The sequence below is a fragment of the Camelus bactrianus genome, chromosome 8 (assembly GCF_048773025.1).
Source record: "Camelus bactrianus isolate YW-2024 breed Bactrian camel chromosome 8, ASM4877302v1, whole genome shotgun sequence".
Taxonomy (NCBI): Eukaryota; Metazoa; Chordata; class Mammalia; order Artiodactyla; family Camelidae; genus Camelus; species Camelus bactrianus.
Window position 1 is genome coordinate 63,947,044 of NC_133546.1, and position 25,666 is coordinate 63,972,709.

A 25,666-nucleotide genomic window follows, 5' to 3' on the forward strand; every position below is an offset into this window, starting at 1 on the left:
AAAAGAAATAAAACAGAAATGACCTTACCAGTCTCTGATTTTTCAGAACGTAACTCTGACGTATGGTTTCCCTCAGCAATGTAAACTGGGAAACTTGAGCACTCCAGGAAGAGCTGACAGGCAGCAAGGAAGGCAGAAAGGTATTCTTTTGAAGTTTTTTGTTTACTTATGTTTCTCTCTTTTACATCTCCATGTGAATCCCTGTCCCATTTCAAGGTCTCTCCTTGCTCTCGACTGAGCTCCCCTTGATGCTCTGTAGCCAAAGCCTGAGAAAGAGAGTTACTCTGAATGATGTAGAGGTTGATAAGTCTGGTGAGAAACTGCTGGACATACTCCAAGCAGCACTGCATTGCAGTTTTCTGGGCTGTCTTCCCACTTTGGGAGGCTGATCCCTGAGTGACGACAGAAGGCGGCTGGATGATAGTTTCTTCAGATCCCACAGTGGAGGCCGTTTCTGTCTCGGAGGATGTGCTACCAGTTGGGATGGCAGCTGCCCCCTGTCCCTCATTCAGTTCTCTGTCCGTGTCATCAGTTCGGTCTGCTTGATACTGTACAAACTCAGTGAACCCACTCTCTGATGATCGACTGCTTGGTGGATTTTCTCCATCTTCAAACACTTCACTAGGATTTTCAAGAGACACTGATGATACCTGGTAGAGATTAAAAAGAGCAAAAGGCTGAGTAGCTAGATGTATATCTTAGGAATTAAAAATTAAAAATGGTCATGTTTTGAGAGAAGTCAGTTTCAGATTAGACTTATTCACAACTTTTAATTCACGTTTCACAACTTAATCTACATTATTTGGTTGAATGTTAACAGTTTCTACAACTGATTCATATATGTACGATAAAAAATACTGATATGGTTCTAATTAATATATTAAGTCATTCAATATTTATTATTCACTATACAAATAGTTTAGGCTTAGGTTCTTGAGGACAAAATGTGTATATATAGAAATCTCTAGGATCTATATCCTTGTTTTCAAACTACTAACAATTTATTCAATCTACTTCATGAAATCACTTTCCTAACGTCTAAACAATGCATGAAATAAGATATGTAAGGCTAAAAAATGACATTTTAAAAACTACACATGAAATCGAATATGTCTTCTCTCCAGGAATATGAATGTGAAATTTCTGTCTGAAATATGTAAAATAGTATTTAAATGTTTGCTTTTAATCTTACATTCTTCCAATGAACAATTACTGAACCCACATTTTGTGCCATATCAGGTACCAGGAATAAAAGGAATTGTTTATGATCTAGAGGAGAAGAGACAATTAATTACAATATAAACAAAAAATGAACCAGCTACTGAAGTAGAACAGAGCTGGAATGGCTTAACTTTCCCTCTCCATAAAGACAGGATGAGTACAATCATCAAGGCTATTTTCTGGCTTGGTTTAAGCAAACAAAAGTACGTATCACAAACTCCTTGGATCACTGTGTCAGAGCATAATTTGAATCTGAGTAAGATCACTAAAAAGTGATCTTTTGGAGGATCATTGGAGATATACACCAAATGCTCTGCTGCCACAAAACTTGGCCTCATGCAGTGTTCCCGCCTCAGTGAATGACCCCACAGTCATCATACCAGGAAGGCACAAACCCAGGAGTGATTCTTGGTACCTTATCCACCTCTCCTCTCCACTTTTCCTATATCTATTTCAGTCAAGGGTGTTGGCCTTGAGTCAGCTAAGGCTCTGCCACTTTCCAGCTTGGCAAGTTATTTAAGTTCTCCAAACCTTGGTTTCCAAATCAATGTAACTGAGATGACTAAGTCGTAAATCTTACAGATCCAGTGAGGATTAAGTAACACACTGTATATAAAGCACCAGGCCTTGTACTTGCCACTTAGTAAACATTTAATAAATGTTAGTAATCACTCATTACCCTACTTATCCATTACTACATCTTATTGATTTTTCCTCCTCATATAGGGCTAATCCATCCATTCCTGGCTTCACTCCCCCATCTTGTTAGTACATATTATCACCACCTCTCACCTGCACTACTGCAGGTCTGTCTCCCCACATCCATTTCTGTTTCTCAGATCCACACTCCACACTGCAGCCAGAGTAATTTTTCTAATACACAAATCTGATTATGTCACTTGCCTTTTTCCCTTCAGTGTCTTCCCACTGCTCCTAAGATAAAGAATAAAAGCCTTAGTACAGTGAGAAGGCTCTGTAAGACTTGGCTCCTACCTGCCTCAGCAGCAGTGCCTCCCCTGGCCAGCTGCACAGTGCTCCTTTCTGCCTAAGAGCCTCTGCAAATGCTCCCTCCTCTGTCAAGGGCTTTCGTCTTCCTACCTCCCCCACCCTCATTCCTCAAGAGCTTCACTCCAACAAGCCTTCCTCAAGAAAGCTTTCCTCGGGCCCCACTCCAGGTCAGATTCCTACCACTCCGTATTTTCCTGCATACATTTACACAACTGTAATTAAATGTGCAATTATTTGTTTAATGTGTATCTTCTAACTGGCAAGAAAGGGTTGAGAGGGACAGAGTTCACCTAGGTGTGCCTAGTTGACCACTACTTACACAGAGTGGGTGCTGAATGAAGAGAGGTTGTTTTCTCTATTTCAAAGGTAAGAAAACTGAGGCTCAGGGAAGTGAAATACAAAACTTGACCAAGGTTATAGCAAATAAGCTTAGGAGTTACTAGAATAGCTCAGATTAGATGATTCTAAATGTCATGCTCCTTTCACCATAGCAGATCACAGCATTAGAATTTTTCATATTACAATGCCAAAATTTAGAGGCAGCCATCAGAATTGAATTTAATTGTCAATTTTTCTCCTTTGAAAAATCTTGTATTAATACATTTTTTAAAAAGTCTTATTTAAACGGTAAAACTGTCATTAGCTTATTATTGTTATTTCTGTACTAATCTTAATATAAGAGTGATAAAACAATGGATGATATTATATTAATAGAATTCACACTATAAATTCAGTCACACTTGCATACATTTATAAGCTGTATGGTCTAAACTACATAACCATGCTTCAGATTACTTTATAATAAATATATTTTTGGAAAAAGAAAGGAATTACATGTTTTGGACATTTGGGCATAGAAATCTAATAGACTGAGTTAACAAAAATGTACTAAGTGCGTGGAGACAAAATCACATTTTAATTTTGGAAAGAATCATTCCTTCAATTACACTTTCAAACAAAGGTATACAGAAAATACTCTCAGTTTTCAAGTATGATAAATATGATCAATTTTAGACATCTTAGTGAAGATAACACTACTGTGCTTCAGTAAAAAATAGACAAGGACACAGACGCACTGGGAACAGGCAACAAAAATAAAAGCAAGGGGAGGGGGAAGGCATACCTAAGGTTAATAAACCATTATGTTAAAAAAAAGTATATTATTTAATTGTCCTTCATTTAACATAAATGGGTGTTCCCATTTACCTTACCTGTAACAATCAATAAAGTGTCTCCGGATGTTTTTTACATAGTAAATATTCACATACTTGAGTATACTATTGAGAGAATGCTGAGGTCCTTTCCCTGTTCTCAATAATCTCATATAAATAAAAATCAAAGTAATAAAAGTTCATATCTATTTTAGTTTTATTTCTGAGAAGATCCTAGAGGCATAAATTAAGGACAAACAGCACAGCAAAATGAATTGTCCAACAAGTCAATATATATCACATATAAATAATAAGCAGGTAGAAAGGAAAATAAGACAGACTAATTTTAGTTTATGTAGGATAATCCTGGGATATATTTAAATTGATCAAAGATGAAAACCAATATATTTAGAAGGTCCAAAAAAAACACTTTAGGGTTTAGACTTCATGGAAAAGACTGTATGAAATCATCTTGATAATATATTTAGCCTGGCTAAAAAAATTAAAAATCAACTGAAGAAAAGTAAGGGCAACTACATTAACCCAGGATTTAGGTAATGAACCAAACAGGCTAGAAATTTTTAAATCTTTGTTTTAACATACTGCCCGTGTGTCTGAATTCAATGTAATTACCTAATTCCATGAATGTTTTCATTAATATTTACTAAGAAGTCCTATAATATTATAAACCTGAAAGCTTTTAAACTGTTGATTTTTCCACGACTGTTTCATAGATTTTCAAATATGTTACTAGTGCCAAACATTAAAATTTATGTTAACACTGAGCAACGCAGGGGTTAGAGGTGTCAACTCCCTATACAGTCAAAAATCCACATATCACTTTTGATTCCCCGAACTTAACTACTAAAAGCTTACTATTGACCATAAGCCTTACTGATAACATAAACAGTCACTTAATGTATATTTTGTATGTTGTATGTATATCTACATATATTTTCTGCATTCGTGACATACTTAACTTTTTCTTATTTTTTTGGTATTTCTAGCTGTGCATTCATCTGAGGGTTTTTTCAAATTGTCACAAATCTACACAAAATTTTCAAATATATTTATTGAAAAAAAATTTGCATAGAAGTGGACCCACTCATTTCAAAGCTGTGTTGTTCAAGGGTCAACAGTGTTACAATTCTATTCAACTTCATAAAGTAAGCATTAATAATCTGGAAGACTGAGGAAAGCAAAAAGATTCTGGACTTGAAGAACATGTCAAAAGTTTAGTGTATATATGAAAAGGACCAATAAACTTAAGATTAGAAACTCCTGTTTAGTATGATAGCTTCTAGCCACATGTGGCTACTGAGCTCTTGAAATGTGGCCGACCTGACAAGAGAAACTAAATTTTTTATTTCAATTAATTTTAATTAGAATTTAAAAAGTGATACTTAATTTAGTTATGAGAAAACTTTTAAGTATGTTGAGAATAATGTGGTTATGTAAATTTAATTTTTCAAATGTAAATTTTATGAAATTCAACACAGATCAAGTGTTTCTAATAAAAATTTAGCATTTGAATGGGCTGTAAATATAAAATGCACACTGGAATTTTGAAGACTTAGTACAAAAAAGAATGTAAAATACATGACTAATTTTTTTATATTACATCAATTTTATATTGATTACATGTTGAAATGTATTGACTATAATAGGCTAAATAAAATGTAATTAAAATTATTTTCACCTGTTTCTTTTTTTTTTTAACGTAACTACTAGAAAATTTTAAATTATATCTATTGCTTGCACTATATTTCTTTTGGAAAGTGTTGATATAGACAGTTAAATTGCACTACAAGATGGTCTACTGCCACAACACTTGGATCTAGGAAAGATTCACGAACATTTAAATGATTATGTGTAAGTGATTTTACCAAGAAACTGTTTTGTCTTGAAGAAATATAACTGGTCTAATAAAAATAATAGCCAAAACACTACCTTTTTGTCTTCCCATTCCTTGACTGAGTTGTTCTTTCCACTTGGAAACTGCAACACACCTCCAGTGCTGGCAGATAACAGAGGAGGTTGAACCTTGCTAAGGATTTTTGAGCAGAGCCTGAGTGAATCTGTGAGTTCAGACAAGTGCAGTGTCTGGAGATGGCTTATCAGGGCAGATACCATCCTGAGCAGCAACTGGGGTAAGTGTTCTGTCTGGATTTCAATATAAGTCTCCTGAAAATAAAAGTGAAATGACCAAAGTTTATAAAGTGGACAACCGCAGTTATGTTATTTATTTTTCATTTATATAAAAAAGGAAATAATTTTACTCATTTTATATGTATCATGCTCTTAGTTCACAATGTATGGTCATTTATTATTAATGGCATAAAATCTCTATTCCCAAATTCTCAACTTAAGTACTTCAAAACATACATTATAAAAGAACCCCAGTTTTATCTGTTATATTACTGAAATTATAACAAAAGTGAATTCAATCAGTTAAAAACAAAACAGGCTGAACATCATACCTGACACAGCACCCTCATACTTCTAGTAGGCTTCAAAATGAGAAAGCAAAGAATTGAGGAGAGAAAAGGGGAAAAGATTTCCAACAGTCTTCATTTAATAGAATCATTGTATGAATATAAATGCAGCATTAGACCATTATACACTAAACATGTAAGATTTCAATAACATGCAATTATAAAGTATATTCCATGTATTATATAAAAACTGTATATGATTATATACATGTCAGAGGACAAAATACTTGCAAACTTTTATTTAAAAAGCTATGCCAAAAGGAAAAAAAGTCAATTTAATTTTAAAAATAAAATTTATTTGAAGATGAGGTTTATCTTCAACATGAAATATTTGAACAATGTTATTACATTTCCCCAATATTCTTTTTTACCAAGGTGGTCTTACCAAAGAAACTATATCCAACAAAAAATCCACCAGTAAGCAGAAATTGGTTAGCTGTAACTCAGATGACTCACTACTATCTCCAGGCCCAATCTGAAGTCTGGCATGCAGTGTCCTCCTAAAAGGACAAAATTCACTTTATCAAGTATACTATCAAGTGATGTGAGTACATGTGACATTACTGTCTTTTTAATGAGAGTCATGTCAACATTGGGAGGCACAAAGTTATGTTCTTGTGATGAAGTACGTTTCTTTCCCCCCATGACACTCTTGTGCCTCTGCATGGAAAATTCCCAAAGATGCCTAGGCTTACGCTCTCTCTATAACTCCCACCTGAACTTCCAAGTGTTCTGGATGGTTCTCCTTTTTGGTATTTCCCGTTGCTACCATTACAGATCTCATCTCCTAGCTAAAATGGATTATTTGCTGCTTGATTTCTAACCTCAGTGCCTTTGTTCATGCCAAATTGTCTCCCTGGCTTGTTATCCTCCCCCAACCTCATTCTTTCATATCCAGAATGCAGCCATCCTTCAAGGTTTTAGATCAAATGTTACCTTCTCCAGGAACCCTTTTCTGATCCAAGTAGTAGAGATCATTCCTCCAACATTCACATTAAATTATATTAATCCTATGTGACCATACACTGCCCTACACTCTGAAGACACAAAGTTAAGAATATGATGCAGTCCCTAGTCAGCAAGAAATATAGCATAAAGAACTAATGTAACAATATCACAGTGTAGGAGAAGTTGATAATAATGGGAGATTCCAGGGAGTCCTAGAAGGCTTCTGAAAGGGGGTGACCTCCATATAGGACTTCACCAGGTGAGCTAGGGAAGAATATTTCAGAAGAAATAGCATGAGTGAAGGCTTGGCAGTATCACTGATGGCTCAGTTAATGTTGTTCTGATAATAGTGCAGGTTAGCTAAAGAAGGGTGTATATTTGTGGAAATACAAAGTGGAAAACCAAGCCAGGGTCAGATACAATTCCTCCACATTCTTACCACGTTTTAATCTATTAAAGCATCTGTAACCTTTAAGGTCTCTGAAGACAGGGACTGTGTGTCTAGCAGAATGCTTTTTGACTGGGTGTTCAGTAGCTGCTCAATGAGTAAACAAGCAATTTTCTAAATCATTAAAGGGATGAATGTTTTACATTTTTAAAAGACTTCTAATCTTGAGATCATAACTGCTTACTTGTTGACTATATGCTCCTGAGGCCTGAAAGGTTAATCTGGGTCTAAGAGGATTTGGTCTAAAATCCAGACAGAAATTCCATCCAGGCTCACTAGTAGTATTAGGTTTTCAGAGCACTTCTGAAGCTTACGTCTTAAAGGGTGGATGACAATATCGCCTGGTTCTATGTTTGTAAAAACACAAAAGTGACCAAGGAATTTTTTTGCTATCCAAACTGAGGATCATTTTGTCAAGTATCAGTCACAAATTTGCTATTTTTCTCTACAACAAAGAAAAACTGGATTATTATAGATCGGAGAGGGAAAATCTTTCATCTATGCTGGTGAAGGAATAACTCATCTCTAGACTCTTTTTCAAATCTGATTATATGTGCAATGATCCTGTATTCTAGAGTGATATGGTAGAGATAGATTATGACTATTAAATAATTAATAGTTGTCAGTAGTAGTAGTAGAACGTATAAAAGAACTTCCTTTCATTAAAATCAAGAACTTAAAAAAGCAAAGATTGGCTCTGGATGCTATTAAATTAAAATGAACAAAAGAGTTTAACATACCTACAACATTCTTCAAACCAACGTGCAACATAATCCCACATATAATAAGGCTCAAAAGAATTAAAGAGAAGGTTGGCAGTTTTAATCAGTTCCGCTGTTTTCTTATTTTCCCTTAATTTACTAAAAAAAGAAAAGAAAAACAAAAACTGATAAATACCAGTATCTACTTTTTCAACTTTAAATTTGCAGGCAATATTGTTAGGGTAGTAAATACTCCTGAAATATTTGCTAGAAAACTTGCTAGTGAGAATGCTGCAGCAAATACTTTTTATCTACTCCCAGTCTATCATTTTATGTGTAATTTTTCCAAATTTGAGTTTTCTTAACTCAGTTGTATCATCAAGATCAGAAATTAACCTTGCAAAAGAAAAAAATCTGTGCTTCCAGCAAAAGTACAGTAAGTTCTTTTTGAACTATTTTGAGTGCCTGACTGTGAACTTGGCATTAAATTCCTTTGTTTCCCTTGGCACATACAAACTGAGCAGTGATTTGATTCTGACAGCCTTGATTCTGAAAGAATTTTGTCTGCTTTCCTTTACTATTCAGGATTTGCCTGAGAAAGGTTAAGTTTATCTTGGCGAGTTTCAATCAAATTATTATTTTTAGTTTGAAAAATAGTAACAACAAAGAATACCGTGAATAGCCATTACTACTGAAATTCCTTCCAATAACTTTATCATTTCAAGTGGGAACCCTTAGCCTATTAAATACCCACCTACCTATCATCTCCTGTCACCCTCAACAGTTAAAACAATTTTTTTAATATACAGTCAGGTACTGTCAACATAACTAGCATGTTAAAGTACAAAAGGCTACTTAAATACTCCACGGGGTAAAATAAATTATCAGGCAGCATACAGAATGAATACGGAATGAAACAGAGCACAAGGATAGTCAATATTAACTTCTCAAACAAAAACTACAGGGGATTATATTTATCAGAAATCAAAAAAGTCTTAAAAGACTTCAATATATAAAAGTATATTTTAGGAAAGCCCAGGTTATCTCCAAAGTCTCACCAAGGTGACACTAATAAAGTGCAAATTAGGTAAAATAAATTATTAACTTGGATCGTTCATCATACCATAGTGGTAGATGAGATTGGAAAACAGGTAGGTTCCTTAAAGTAGAGAAGAAATGAAAAAAATAAGACTCTGTCAGCATGTATCTACCACTGACTTAGGATATGCAGGGCTGAGGATACAGGGCTTGCCCCAGGCATTAAAAAAATCTGTATCTGATAGAAGTAATAACCATTACTTAAAAAAATTACTTAAAGAACCCCTGGTACCCTTTGATTCACTTAACTCTGAGTTCAAGTTTTTTCTGATCCATGAGTTTGTTTCCTGAGTGTCTCAAGTCACTGAGAAGCACTACCCCATGCAAACAACCAGGCCTGGTTACCAAGCAAGGTACAAACTTTCATTATTAACTGACATGTGGCAGCTAATTTCTTGTGAGTTTGCTAAGTGTAAATAAATTCCCTGGAATCTGTATCTTCACATTAATGGCCAAAATTTAGTCTTCTAACCTAGTAAGGCTGAGAACCAACCCTAGAAGGCGGTGGTTCCCCTACATAGCAGTTGTGCTATAAATGCCTGTTTGAAAGGTTGGTGCAGTTAATTATGAGAGTTAATATTACCAAAATATAGTGATTTTTAAAACAAATTTACTAATTCAGAACACAAACTGCATATAGCAATGTTTACTTTATGAATATTAATAAATAAGGATCTTTCTGTCATGCTTAATTTTTTGGTAATCCACCTGCTTAACTGAGCATGGTCCTTGCAGAAGGGTGGGTCCATTTGAAGATCCAATTCTGCTTTGCATTGAGAATATAATGTTCTAAACACTTCAATTAGAACATCTTCCAGAATTACAGGTCCTAAAATTAATATACATATTAAATTCAATAATTAATTAACATCGACAAATCATGATTATCCACAAATTGGCCTAATTAAAACATGCTTTAAAACAACTATTTTGAAAAAATGGTTTTTTTTCCAGAAGCTAAACTCCACATTCTGAGAGACTAACAGTAAAACAGTAAATAACTGGACAAATGTTTATTCAACTGCAGGCTGACTTAATAGAAATTACAGAATCAGGGAAATTGGTACTGTTAATAGCTGTGTTAGCTTAGACAAGTCATTTAACTTCTTTGAGCTAAATTTAGTTTCCTCATGAAAAATGAAGACAATAATAGCAAACTTATAGGACTGTCACTGCAAGGGTTAGGAAAAAATTTTGTAAGATGGGTAGCATAGTTCCCAGAATATAATGAGTATTCAAGAAATGCCACTTATATTGCTATTATTAATTTAAATAATACAAAAGTGCACAAGGCTAAATTTTTTTGCTTTGAGAGATGCCAATCTCCGTAAAAAACTTCCAGAGCTTTATCTATTATCACATAATAGCTAAAATAAACTCAAAGCCATTGGTACAACTCAAGTTATGCTTACATTTTAAAATTTTCATCTTATTTTAAGAGTTGGTGAGAGAACATGCATATGTGCTAAAACATCTGCATATAAGTTAAGAAAATTACATACTTTATTTTATTTTATTGTTGCTAATATTTAGTTTTCCTTCATTTCTGTCCCAGGTGCCATAACTAACTTCCCAGTAGATCTAACACATGAATACACAATGAAGAAAGGGAAAGCACACAAAACAAATGGCATGTGCGGAACAAAGTTCAAGGATATAACAAAAATACTTTTTTTGCCCAAGTCCTTGAATTCTGTGAACTATGATAGCCATGACTGATCATAAATGTATCAATTTCAGTAACTTAATCAGGATAATGAAGAGCTTAGTTACAGTGACTCCTCCACATGTATGTAGTACAGAGCAGATATGCAATAACATATCAGTTGGATGTACATTTATGTCTTCTTAACATTCTAGAGTGAATTTTAGGTAAGAAATTATTGAGAACCTGTATTTAAAGGCCACACCAAAATACAGCAATTTTTCTAATGATTTTATTTTACTTTTATCATGAAACAATAGAAAACAACCACATGCGATCTTATGCATAGGGCAGTATATATTACCTAGCTCAGGTTTGTCCAGTAGGCTGATCAAAATACGGAAAGGTTTTAGATCCTGCGTTAAAGTGCTCTCTTCTCCAAATCCATTCACTTGTAAGATCCCTACCATTGCCTTTAAAAAAGAAAAAGTACATTAGTCATTTAAGCAAACAGACTCAAATATTTGTTTCTGAAGAAAAATATTTTTATATACAACCATACGTAAACGGAAATTTGTATCTCCTATTGCTTTTCCAAAGCTCTTTTGCTGAAGTTAACTTTTTTCCCTCTGCTAGGGGAAAAAGAAGTTATATTCATTTGTCTTGACAGAAAAAAAAAAAGAAGTGCTTATATTTCCTCTAGAAAAAAATGACAAAATTAAAGAAAATCTAGAAAAATAAATTCATGAATTACTTGATTGATTCCCCAAAAAATAAAACATTCCCTCGAAAGTCAACATGCCCCAAATTATGACACATTATCCCGGCAGTATTTGCTATAATGTGATTACTTTCCCATTACTTTCTCAGTTTATTTTGAGATATCTTGAATAGATATAATTGAAGCAAAAATAATATGAAGTAATCCTATGGGTCATTTTAATATCTCCATCACAATAGTAGTTTTACCACATTTAGATTCCTGTTGCAACCCAGATTTCCCTGGAATACCAGAGTTAACAACACTGGTTCTGGCCCACTTTTGGAAAGGTGCCAACTTTCATAGGTCAGACAGGTTAGAAGCTGCAACTATGTTGTAATAAAATAATGAAAACAAAGTTAATGGGGGAAAACAAAAAGATTCTGGACTTACCCAAAAATGAGTCTAGCTTACCATTCATGACATTCATTTTATGGTAGGCATTTGCTTGTAACAGTCATTCTGAGGAAATTTGTGAGTCTTGTCTCCAACTCTTAACTGTGATTTAATTCATTTAAGGCAGAACTTTGTCTTACTTGTTACTTGTTGAGTAACTGTACTGGTCACAGAGTAACCAAAAGTACAATGGAAGCATCCATTACCTGAACCAACAATTCTTTTGAAAAGGTAGTGAAATAGTAAGTGGCGTGTTCTTCAGGATTACTGTGTCTTGTGCTTCTGGGTCCTATGATAGCACCGTTGTTATCAAAACCTCCATGGAAACGAATTGTAAAATAAATTAAAACAGAATTCTTAAAACTGTTCTTCACTAAAAACCAAAACAGCAAATATCTCAAAAACAGCACTAAACACTTACCAATTAGAGCCCAATCAATGTCAGCAAGAGAGATCATTTTAGATAGTTTAATAAAGGGAAACCAATTCAATACATAAGTGAGTATCATAGTATACTTCCAGAATTCCTCTTATTTTTTTCAATCTTATGAAGAGTGAAATAACTGAAGATTCAAAAAATCTAAAATAAGTTACATTGTGTCTTCTCACGCTAGGCAGTGAAGAGTTGTGAAGACTGGCCAAACACTCACAAAAAGTATGGAAGAACAAAGTTTACACAGTATCTTACTGCCTGAGTGGGAGACTGGCACCATGTGTGGGACAGCAGTATGAGTCCTGATTCCTTTTGAAGTTTTGGAAATTATGTCATTATTTTGATTATTAATTTACTCTTCTTTGTCTACATACTTATAGCATAACAGCCTCAATTTATAAGGGGAAAAAATCTTATCAAAGGGAACACGAACCATGGATTAAAACAGCTTCTTCGACTAACAAGCTTTATGATTTTTTCACACAATACACAATCAATCCTGTTTTCATTTTCCATTTAAGTAAACTTTTAGTTTCTTCATTTTGGACAGACATAAAGTTGATAATACTTATGTATGGAAATTTTCCCTTCATCCTTTCCCAGCTGAGACCACACACGTCAAACACCTACCGAGAAGCCATGCGTAAAGTCTTCGGTTCAGGGACATATCCCTCCTTAGCACTACGTGAAGGGCTGCTGACAAGATCCTGATCATATCTGGTCGAGTGGCCTGCAGCAGTTGGGAAAGTTGGGAATTTCGTTGTACTTAATCATATACAAAAATATATTAATTTTTTTCTCCTTAAAAAAACAATACCTTGCAATACATTCAGAACTTTTAGGCTTATGAAGTACTTTCATACAATGTTATCTCATTTGATCTTTCACATGCAGGAATTATTACTTCCAGTTTATTGATTAGGAAATAAGAAAAGTTAGGGAACACAGCTACTTAGTCGCATGGCTAAAACTACAACTGAATTATTTTAACCTCCATTTTCAAGTTCTTTATCCTATCTCGTATTAGCAAAATCTTACATAAAACAAAGAAAATGAAGGAAGATGGGACAGATACCAGACAACAGTAAGCCTTTAGTTTTTCACATTCACAGTGGTGTCAACTAACTATAAACTCTTTAGAAGTTCACTATCTTCATCAATTCCAAGTCTTTCATTTCTTGTTGTTGTTTTTAAATTTTATCTTGTATTTCAAACATAGAGGACTACAGAAAACAACATAATGAATCCTTTTTGTACCCATCACCCAGCTTTAATAAATCTTAATTTTTTTTCATTTTACTTCAGATCTTTTAAAGAGAAATAATTCAGTTTTGTCTTTGCCTCTTTCTTAATAGCCTCAATTACATGTTTAAAATATGTTTTACTAAAGGAATATCATTTTAGGTAAAAGGGTTAAAGTTAAAGGAAAAAAGGCAGTTAATTAAATTGCAGTCAATTTTAAGAATATTACTAGATAATCATGGTAGAACAGAATCTTGGCATTTGAGCATTAGAAGATAAGGCGGAAATCAACTAGTCTCATAACCACTTAAGAATAAAGCACCAGAGCCTCAGGGGGCCTCAGACCTAAATGTCTGGTTAGTGCCCTAGATAATAAGAGAACGATCCTCTCCTTAACCAGATTAGTCAACTTTTTACTGCACCACGCTTCTTAACAGCTTTAGAAAGGGATTTGCCCAGCTTATTTATCTTAAAGGAATCTCATAGAAATAACTGACATATGACAGAACACAAATTATCAACAGGTGACAAAATATGACCACTCATCAGAACACAGATGTCTTCTACTAACGTAAGCAATTCTCAACGGCGATCCCAGACCCCTGGGGATCCCTAAGACCCTTTTAGGAGGTCCACAAGGTAAAAGCTGTATTTGTAACAATACCAAGATGTTATTTGCCTTTTTTGATGTGTTAACATTTGCTCCGATCATGCAACAGTGGGTAAAACTGCTGGCATCTTAGCACAAAAAGCAGCAGGACCAGCAGTGGCATCCACTGTACTTGTAGTCACTGTATTTTTTATTGTCTGGTACTTGCAGTAAAGCAAAACAAAAAAAGAAAACAAAGTCAGTTTCACTTAAGAATGCTACTGATGAAACAGCAAACATTTATTTTATTAAATATTGACCTTTGAGTCATGGAGATGATGGAGATCTCCAGGAAAAGCACTTGTGTGACTGGGTGAGTTGAGAGTTAATTACCAGCTTTTGTCACAGAGTACCACTTTTACCTAAAAGAATGACTGATTTGAGCTATGATTATTCAGGCTTGGACACATGGCAGATATTTTCTCAACAATAAAGTCAGCTTGTCCCTTCAAGGAAAACAATTAATATTCCTTGTTATAAATAATAAAATTTGAGCTTCCAAGAAGAAATTAGAATTTTGTAAATTTATATTCGACTTGAAATTACATGACTTCAATTGGTTTGAAAGCTTCCCAATATCTAAAAACTTTACTGATGTAATTAGTGGTGACTGTAGTAAATGTGACAGTTTGTTGTGTTAATACCTGGGAGATCTGCGTAATTCAGTAAACCAACATTTTCAAAACAACTCATCATGATGTCATAAAAGCATGTGCGGGAAAAAGATTCAAAGTGTAAGACTGACTAGTGGATTTTAATGAAACAGACTGAAAAGTTCATTGATATGATACTAGCTTTCATATTATAACTAATTTTTTTTTAAAACTACAGCTCGTTGAATTTTGGTGTAGTATCGAAGAAGAATACACTATTTTAAAAAAGACTATTAAAATACTCCTTCCTTTTTCAACTGTATCTGTGTGAGAACAAGTTTAATTTATATACTTCAATCAAAAGAAGAAAATCACAACAGAGTGCAGAAGTAGATATGAACATTCTGCTTTCTACTACTAGACCAAACATTAAAGAGACTTGCAAAAACATAAAACTATGCTAATCTATAAAATACAAGCAAGAATAAACAAATGGGACCTAATGAAACTTAACAAGCTTCTGCACAGCAAAGGAAACTATAAGAAAACAAAAAGACAACCTACGGAATGGGAGAAAATTTTTGCAAATGAAACCGACAAAGGCTTGATCTCCAGAATATATAAGCAGCTCATACAACTTAATAAGAAAAAAGTAAACAACCCAATCCAAAAGTGGGCAGAAGACCTAAACAAGCAGTTCTCCAAGGAAGACATACAAATGATCAATAGGCACATGAAAAAATGCTCAATATCACTAATTATCAGAAAAATGCAAATCAAAACTACAATGAGGTTATCACCTCATACCAGTCAGAATGGCCATCATTCAAAAATCCACAAATGACAAATGCTGGAGAGGCTGTGGAGAAAGGGGAACCCTCCTACACTGCTGGTGGGAATGCAGTTTGGTACAGCCACTGTGGAAAACAGTATGGAGATGCCTCAAAAGACTAGGAATAGACTTACCGTATGACCCAGGAATCCTGCTCCTGGGCATATATCCAGAAGGAACCCTACTTCAAAATGACACCTGCACCCCAATGTTCATAGCAGCACTATATACAATAGCCAAGACATGGAAACAGCCTAAATGTCCATCAACAGGTGACTGGATAAAGAAGATGTGGTATATTTATACAATGGAATACTATGCAGTCATAAAATGACAACATAACGCCATTTGCAGCAACATGGATGTTCCTGGAGAATGTCATTTAAGTGAAGTAAGCCAGAAAGAAAAAAAAAATACCATATGAGATCACTCATATGTGGAATCTAAAAAACAAAAAGACAAAAAAAAACCCAAAAAACAAAAGCATAAATACAAAACAGAAACAAACTCATAGACATAGAATACAAGCTTGTAGTGGCATGGGGTGGGAAGGGATAGACTGGGATTTCAAAATGTAGAATAGATAAACAAGATTATACTGTAGAGCACAGGGAAATATATACAAGATCTTATGGTAGCTCATAGAGAAAAAAATGTGACAATGAATTATATACATGTTCATTTGTAACTGAAAAATTGTCCTTTACACTGGAACTTGACACAACATTGTAAAATGATTATAAATCAATTAAAATGTTTAAAAAACTATGCTAATCGATTGATTTTTCTAATGTGTTGGAAATAGTTTCATAAAATATTATTTTATACTAATGTGAGAACATTGTTATTATTTTTAAATGAATTGGTAAATATTTTAAAATTTGTCAGTTTTAATTTATAATGATAAATATAGACAGATCTAACTTACATAGCCAAAATAATTTTTAGGATTCTCCATATTTTTGAAGAGTGTAATGGGGTACTGAAGCCAAAAAACAGCTAATCTATCTAACATCAGATATGTATATTATAGATTTTGTTGTGAGATCTTGAAAAGTACTAATGTCTTCCAATCTAACTTTGAGAGAAAAACTACTCTTAAGAAAGCAAAAAGTCACTTCTTGATTACTACTGACATCACTACATATTTCTAATATGGAAAAAAATTCTATTACAATTTCAAAGGTCTTACTTCTAGAGATTAGGGTCAACTTTCCATAAAATAAGTAAAAAGAGTCTAACAACTCATCAACTGCTGAAGCTCTTTAACAGCAATCACTCTTTGTGGGATAATGTAATGAAGGCCCTCTTAAATTACAACTGCAATCAATACCTGTTATGAGTTTATTATATGCAAGACATGGAAAGAAGGAATGTGGGAACAAAGATTATTTTGTCATGATCTTTATTCTCAGGTAATCTAGTAATACGGTATAGTAATGGGGGAAGAGTGTTAGAACTGGGTCTGGATAGAGTATGTATCTTTAAAAAACATATTCAACATGGCTATAGTAGGTAAGGCTAGAGACAAATCTTCTTGGCTGGTAGGGATACAGAGGCGGTAGAATAAGAAAGTACGAAGGAAGCTCAGGTTGAAAAAAGGCTGAGAAACACTAGTCTAGTGACATTACATTGTTCTCCTCAATTTAAGTCTACCAAGACTTAATTTCTTAGATCTTGCTGAATCATCTATCAGTGTACAGAAAGACAAATCATGTTGAATGTCTGGAAGGGAAGAAAGCAATGGGAATGCTTAAAAGCTCAATAAATTTTTTCAATAAAGGGTGAGATAATAAACATTTTAGGCTTTTAAGCCACATTCATTTCCTTTGGATATTCTTTGTTTACTTTTATGAGCATTTTAAAGAGTAAAAAATCATTCTTACCTTGTGGGCTGCTTGCCCACCTCTATATTGGTAAGTTTAGACTACACTGATATGTCCCAGCAGGCATTTCTGTGAAAAGCCAGAGGCAGAATGAAGGCCCCTGGCTTCAGGATGGAAAGTCTCAAAATAGAAACTAGGGGTGGTTTATGTCCCACCCCTTTAATACACTGTTCCTATTATTCGGAACAGCATAGGCAATGAAGTGTAAAATCCTTTAATTATTAATCCAATTTCAAACTGTATAAAGAAAAATTTAAGCATGGCCAATCATAGTGAATATTCACTATTTACTAACCACAAAACCCCAAGTAATAGTCTTTTCCGCTAATTTTAGAAACTTACTTTTCCAAGGTAAAAATTCTCCACCTCTTACTACTTATGTTAATTATATAGTTCTACCATTCTGAACACTTACACACTGGTGCTCTAAATCACCCCTCATCAGGGTTTAGAACATAAAATAATTTAGATCACTTCCTTAAAAATGAGGACACTGACTAAATTAAGTTCCAGTTTCATTCATGATTTGTTAGCTGTTCTCATGCAATGAAAGTACAGCTGACCCATGAACAACGAGGGGTTAGGGGCACTGACAGCTCCCTGCAGTCGAAAATCCAAGTCTAATTTGTAGTCAGCCCTACGTATCTGCAGTTCCACATCCCTGGATTCAACCAACTGTGGACACAGTACTGCGGTATTTGCTACTGAAAAATGTCTGTGTATAAGTGGACCCGAGCAGTTCAAATCCATGTTGTTCAAGGTTCAAGTGTACCAGAGAATGTCAGAGTGACTAAATATCTGGCTTTCAAGTTACAGCCAACTCTGCTAAGGGTCTGACATACATCCTTGAAATTACCAAACCAAGAAAAGATTACAAGAGGAAGATAACCACTGGGTAGAAGGCCTGGGTCTCAGAGTCTTGGCTCACTCAGAGCTGGCAATGAACACAGTAGCTCTTGCTTTTTATAGGTTAGAACTTCTTTTTTTTTAAAGGTATGAAATAATCGATTTCATTTTCCATATTCTTATCCAAATCAATAAAGCTTATTTTCCCCAATTCCAATCCTTAAAAAAGGAACTTGTTTTTATGTACTTACTGGTTTATAAAACAAAACAATCCAACTTAAATCCAAATAAAGAAAATAACTACACATCAGGAATCTATGAATTTCCAAAGGATGCCTTATATTGATAACAGCATTAATGTTTTACCTGACTCATGTGGAATGGAAAACAGAAGAGTATGAGGTCCAGCGTGCTTCTCTGTACGAGTACACTTGAATCCTGCACTGAAGTACTTACTGCTTCTACCTAAAATAAGAGAGTCTTTAGTATCTATTGTCTATTACACTGGAAAATATTTACCATGAAAATGTAACAATGCTTCATTTTCTCCAAAAAATAAAAGCATGCTTCTGAGCTTTCTTTTAAAATCACTAATTAAATGTATTTACATTGTTTTGAATAGATAAATACATTATAATGGTTTTAAAAATAAGAGTACATAGTCAAAGGTTCTCTACCATGTTTCCAACCACCCAGTTTCCTTTTTGCAAGCAACCAGTATTACTGGTGAATATTTTCTGCAAATATGATTAAATAAAAACATGTATGCATATATCCCAAACTTTGCCTTTTTCATTTAACATATTCTGAAGAGCTTTCCTTAACACTACATAAAGAGCTTCATTTTTTTTTTTATAGCCAAAGAAATGCTTCCCTTCATAGGTAAATCTTAATTTATTTAACTAGGCTTCTAATGCTGGACATTTATATTGTTTGCAACCATTCATTATTGTAAATAATGTTGCAATATAGTTATGTAATGTACAAACACACCTGTAGGCTAAATCCTTCAAAGTAGACTTGCCAGATCTTGGGACATATGCAGTTGCAATTTAAATAGTGTAATGCTTTCTCTTAAGGTTATGTATATTTATAGTCTCACCAGCTATGTGTGACAATTTGTTTTTCCTGTTTATCCACGCATTTTTTGTTTTTGCCAATTTGATATATGAAAACTGGTATCTTATTAGAATTTTAAAAATTATTTTTATTTCCTTTAGGTTAAGTACCTGTTCAAATCCATTTTCCTACTTGACTGTTAATATTTACTTATTTATAGTAGTTCTTTGCATAATAAAGAGGCTAGTCCTTCGTAGTAAATAGTTTACCAATTATGGCACTTGTTTTTTGAAGAAATTTTAAAAAATGACTTCTTTAAAGCTATCATGAAGTCATTAAAAGGAAATGCAACAATACACGTGGAAAATAGTTTGGTAGTTTCTTATAACCTTAGAACATAATTTAGTAGAAGAAATTGTAGGAGTAAGTCTATTTGACCTTAGATTAGACACTATTTCTTAGGTAATATCTAACACCAACAGCACAAATGATAAGAAAACAGATAAATGAGATTTGATCAAAATTATAATTTCTGTGCTTCAAAGGGCACTATCAAGAAAGTGAGGAGATAATCCATAGAATGGGAGAAAATATTTTTAAATCATACATATGAAAAGAATTTAATTCCCAAGTATATAAAGAACTCCTACAACTCAACAACAAAAAGAAAAATAACCCAATTTAAATAATGGGCAAAGAATATGAATAGACATTTCTCCAAAGAAGATATAAAAATGGCCAATAACCACAAATATGTTCAACATTATTAGTTATTAGGGAAACTCAAATCAAAATCACAGTAACACTTCACACCCAATAGAACAGCTATAATAAAAAAGACAGCCATTAACAAGTATTGAAAAGGGCGTGGAAAATGGGAACCCTTATATATTGCTAATGGAATGTGAATTAGTGAAGAAGTCATTTTGAAAAAGTTTGCCAGTTCCTTAAAAAGTTAAACAGAGTTACTATATGACCCAGTAATTCCACTACTAGGTGTATACCCAGAAGATATGAACTTCTGTCTACGCAAAAACGTATACATGAAAGCTCATAAAGAATTATTTATTAAATTTATTTAAAAAGTAGAAGCAACCCAAGCTGTAATCAACTGATAGATAAAATGTGTTATGTCCATATGATAGAGTTTTACTCAGCTATAAAAAGGAATAAAGTATCGATACATGCTTCAATATGAATGAATCTTGAAAATAGTATGGTAAGTAGAGAAGCCATTCATAAAAGGCTACGTATTATATAATTTCATTTATTTGAAATGTCCATAATAGGCAGATCTATACAAAGAGAAAGCAGATTAGTGGTTGCCAGGGACAGGAGTGAGGAAGAAATGTAATGAGATTAATGGGTATGGGGTTTCTTTCCAGGGTTATGAAAATGTTCTCAAATTAGATAGTGGTGGTAGTTATACAACTCTGTGAATATTTTCAAAACAACTGAATTTTAAAATTCAATAGGATAAATTTCACAGTATGTGAATTATCTCAATAAAGCCATTACTAAAAAAGAGTTAAACACTTATCTACCATATGAACCAGGAATGTCATCCCTAGGTATTTTCCAAGAAATAAGAACATATGTCCAAAGAAATAACTGTATGCAAATTTTTGTATTAATTTTATTCATAACTGCCCCAAACTAGGAAGAATAAACAAACTGTGGTACATTCATACAATACTACATAGCAATTTAAAAGAACTACTGATACATGCAAAAACACGGATGATTCTCAAGTGTGTTACACAAAGTGAAGGAAACCAGACAACAGCTAAAACTGTATGATTCTATTTATGCAACATTCTGTAAAAAGCACAGCTAAATGAATAGAAAATAGGCCAGTGTTTACAAGGGCTTGTGAGTGATTAATCACAATTAAAAAAATTAAAAAAAAAATGACCTTTGAGTGTTTCTTTGTTTTTGACTCCTTGCTCATTTTTAAGGGTACAACACTATAGAGATAAAAGGTTTCCTCCTGTTCTTAATCTTGAAGTTAAAAACTATAAGTAAGCAATCAGTGTGATTTTTGCAACTATCTTTCACCATCTGCTTTAGTAATACAACCTCCTGCACAGTCCCATACAGAATATGGTTATCACTTTGTCCGAAATTTGTCTCTCCCATGAAGAGAAGCTATGATCCAAGAGAAGGTCCACTTCAGAATAACAGAATGAATGTGACTATGTTAACAGTGGTCTGATCAGTTAGCAAGAAAGTAATAAAGATCATTTATTTGCTTGAATAACAGATGATGGAGATAATACGTAAATAATAATTCCTTTTCCACGAAAAAATTGAAGCTTTTCGAAATAATAATTAATAACTATTTTGGTCTTTAAGTTTCCTTGATTAAAAATGTAAGCTCCATGAAAAAAGGAACTTTGTTTGTCGGTACCTAGAACTGTGAGTGTGTCTGGCTATACAGAACTATTAGTTACATGAGCAACCACAAAGAGACCTACCATTAGCTCAATATCACTGCCAATTATATAAAGCTGATCTTCCATGGAAAGCTTCCTGTTCAAATGGGCGAGAACATACGTGATTCCAGGTAAACGCACAGCAGGACTGGTGAGAAGACTCCCCCAGAGGGCACTGTAGAATGCTGACTGGTCCACTGCTGCAGCCACCTTTTCCAGGAGTGTGTTTGTTCTGAAGGACAAAATAAAGTGGTTTAAAAAGGGAAACGTTTAGTTTCACTTTGTTAAACCTAAATCATTATCCTCTTGCAGAATGGTATGAAAGCATCTGGGCCATGGTCACATGTTCCACGCTGGACACAAGTGTGACAGAAGATAGACTACTGAGTCAGAGAACTGGATTTAAGTCCTGGCTCCACCATTTACGAGCTGTGTAATTTAGGGAAACCAGTTAATCTTTCTTCAGTTCAGTTTCCTCATCTGTAAAATGAAGATAACAACAAAAACTCCTCCACAAGTACCATCTAACTCAGTGGGCTAATAAACCCATATACATTTTAGTTCCTACTAATCTATAGCAGAACTTATCTTCTGATTTTCTACAAAATCTTAAAGGATATTCCTAAATATTTCCTTCTCTTTGAAATCACATTATGTAATTCACAACATGAATTAGCCCTATGACAAAATCAAACATGTATTATTGCCTTATTAAGACCTACCTTTAGAGATCAGTTACTTTTCATTTGTTTTAAACATAAGATAAACAATGTAATACACAAAAATTTATTACATTGTCATAGCAAACAGCAAAACATAATGCTATGGTCTGAATGTTTGTGTTTCCTCAAAATTTATATGTTAAATAAAACCTAACCCCTCAAAGTGATGGTCTTGGAAGGTGGAGCCTTTGGGAGGTGCCTAAGTCATGAGGGTGGAGTCCATATGAAGAATAGTGTTTTTATGAAAGAAATCCCAACAGAGCTCCATAGCCCCTTCTATATGTGAGGACACAGGCAAAAGTGTCTGGCTGTGAACCAGGAAGTAGGTTTTCACCAGAACATGACCATGCTGGCACCCTGATCTTGGACTACCAGCCTCCAAAACTATGAGAAATAAATTTCTGAATTTATTTCTGAATTTCTGAATTTTTGAAAATGAACTTCTATCCAGGTTGTGGTATTTTGTTACAGCAGCCCAAAGGACTAAGACACATAACAAGATAAATCATAGAAATATCACAGTCATAAATATCATTATTCAATTTCTATGTTAAATTTTTAATTGTAACTAACAGTTATAAAATGGTATTGAATCATGCTTCTCTTAGGAGAATTAATATAATAATGTACTTGAATAAATTATTTAAAATCAGTAAGTGTATTCATAAAAATAAATTTCATGTTTTCTATTTCTGCCACCTTAATTCATAATTTCCTTCTTGGTAAGAATATCAGTAATATAGATATTAAAGATACTTAATGCCATCAAGTATTGTTTATCACTATTAACTTCCAAAGAAATAATAAAGGATTAAAACAGATCAAATCATTTTCTTTGAAGAGTTAAAATATCAAGAGTATCATGTAAACAGCTATTGAAATAGCACTGCCCTTGGTGCTAGGCCATTTTCCACCATTAACAATTTAAAAATTGATGGCACATGGCCCAATTTCCCATTCTTATTAATTTAAATATCCTATCTATTGTGTTAGTATTTTAAATTAGGGGTTACAATTTTTGGAGTGACATATGAGCTAGGCCCTGGATTAAGTAATTTCAATATTACAGTAACACAATGAAATAAGTATCATGCTTTTTTATAGATGAGGAAACTGAATAAAGTTCAGAAATGGGGAACAGTTTTCCTAAGCTCACACAGTGTTGAACCAGGATTTGAACCCAGTTCTTCCACCTCCCAAGTCTGTGCTCTTAATACCTAGCTAAAATTTCAGTGTGATACACAGACTAGATGTACTACAATTAATTTTTTTGCTATGGAAATTGGAAATCTTCAGGTGATACATTGAAGTGTTTAGAATAATTAGTTTCTACGATACTAATTATTACTGATCTAAGGATGCTTGCTGACAAATCCATGACTGATTACTTAGCTGCACAGTAACAGTACCATCTTACCTCTCATAGTACTCTGATCCTTCTTCTAAGCCAGGAAGAATACCAGTTAGCAATCCTTGTAGACCAGGCTTCAGTGTTTTACCCAAAGGCAGATAATACATCTCATATAAACTGAGCAACGTTGGTTTCACTGACATGGCAGCATTTGCAAGAAGAGGAAATAGTCCAGAACTATTCAAAAACAAACAAACAAAAGCAGGGGGCAAAATAACTACAAAATATTAATTCATATGTACCTACATGTGTGTATAAATCTTTTATTTTTTATGACATAGTAACTTATAGTGCTCAGCTTAAAATGACATCCTATATAGTGATGACTTCTATATCCATTAAATCAACCCAGGTCCTCACCTGAGCTTCACAGTCATAATGCAAGTGGCTACCTAGCTGTTTCACAAGGTCTTCAAATTTCACAGCTCATAAACAGAATTCTCCCTCTTTCCCCCACAAAAACCTGATCCTTCCCCTGTAATTTCCATTTCAAAATATGGCATCACTGTCTACCTACTTGATCAAAAGCTATACATCTAGGAGTGATCCTTGATTCTTTAAAAAAAAATCTTCTACTCTAACTTGCAATCAGTCAAGTTCTCTCTCCAAGTCATTCTTCTAGATATTTTTTGGATACAATAAATTCTCTCCATTTCCACCGATATTTCCTTAGAAGAGACCACCATCATATCTCAATCATCACATCTTACCAAGTACTGCTTTAGTATTGCCCTGAAGCAGCTGTTCTCAATAAAACCTTTCACTGGTTTCCTGTTGCCTTTAAGGTAGTCTAACTGCTAAATGTGGCTTTTCACATCTTGCTACTATATACCTCTGCACAGCCCTTGTATGTTCACCAATTTCACTCCTGCATCCTCTGCTCCAGCTACATTGAAGAATTCCTCTCAAGTTCATTTTACAAACTTTCATGCTCTCTTTAGTGTCCAGGCCTTTGCACATGCTCTGACAGATGTAATTCCTGCTCCCTTACATCCTCCTTGTTATCTGGATGATTTCTAGGCTTTCAGGACTCAGCCTAAGCCGATTCCCTGAGAAGACTGTCTCTTAATTAGGCTAGGTTACACTCCCTATTTGATGTTCCCGTAGTATCCAATACTTACTTATTCTAATAAGGAATTCTGTTCTCATTAACAATAAGTAATTCTATTGCTGTGGTAATAATAAGTAATGCTATTCCTCACAGTAAGAGGAACCATCAACAAAGTGAAAAGACAACCTACAATGGGAAAAAATGTTTGCAAACTATGTATCTGATAAGAGGTTAATATCTAAAACACATAAAGAACTTGTACAACTCAATAGCAAAAAACCAAATAACTCAATTAAAAAATGGGCAAAGAAACTGAACAGATATTTCTCCAAAGAAGATATATGAATGACCAACAGGTACACAAAGAGACTCAACATCACTAGTGATCAGGGAAATGCAAATTGAAACGACAATGAGATATTATCTCATGCCTGTCAGAATGGCCATCATCAAAAAGACAAGGGATAACAAATGCTGGTGTGGATGTGGAGACAAGGGAACCCTAACCCTTGTGCACTATTGGTGGGTTGCAAACTGGTATAGCCACTATGGAAAACAGCATGGAGGTTCTGCCAAAAATTAAAAATTCCACTTCTGGGACTATATTCAAAGGTAACAAAAACACTAACTCAAAAA

The 25,666-nt window shown here is 34.0% G+C and overlaps 1 protein-coding gene across 6 annotated transcripts in view; it reads right to left on the bottom strand.

Annotated features, from left to right (window-relative positions):
• DOP1A (DOP1 leucine zipper like protein A) overlaps positions 1 to 25,666 on the bottom strand; it is an 88,558-nt gene that overhangs the window by 33,877 nt on the left and 29,015 nt on the right. For 5 of the 6 annotated variants that reach the window (XM_074368683.1, XM_074368680.1, XM_074368682.1 and 2 more), the window contains exons 4-14: positions 23,986 to 24,156; positions 21,885 to 22,078; positions 18,719 to 18,813; positions 12,935 to 13,034; positions 12,078 to 12,187; positions 11,080 to 11,188; positions 9,779 to 9,899; positions 8,012 to 8,131; positions 6,261 to 6,375; positions 5,331 to 5,564; positions 29 to 650 (exon numbers count right to left, since the gene is read on the bottom strand). In XM_074368683.1, the coding sequence (XP_074224784.1) occupies positions 29 to 650; positions 5,331 to 5,564; positions 6,261 to 6,375; positions 8,012 to 8,131; positions 9,779 to 9,899; positions 11,080 to 11,188; positions 12,078 to 12,187; positions 12,935 to 13,034; positions 18,719 to 18,813; positions 21,885 to 22,078; positions 23,986 to 24,156 (1,991 nt within the window). Of the gene's footprint in view, positions 1 to 28; positions 651 to 5,330; positions 5,565 to 6,260; positions 6,376 to 8,011; positions 8,132 to 9,778; positions 9,900 to 11,079; positions 11,189 to 12,077; positions 12,188 to 12,934; positions 13,035 to 18,718; positions 18,814 to 21,884; positions 22,079 to 23,985; positions 24,157 to 25,666 lie in introns of those variants that run through there. The other variant, XM_074368684.1, reaches the window with a different exon arrangement.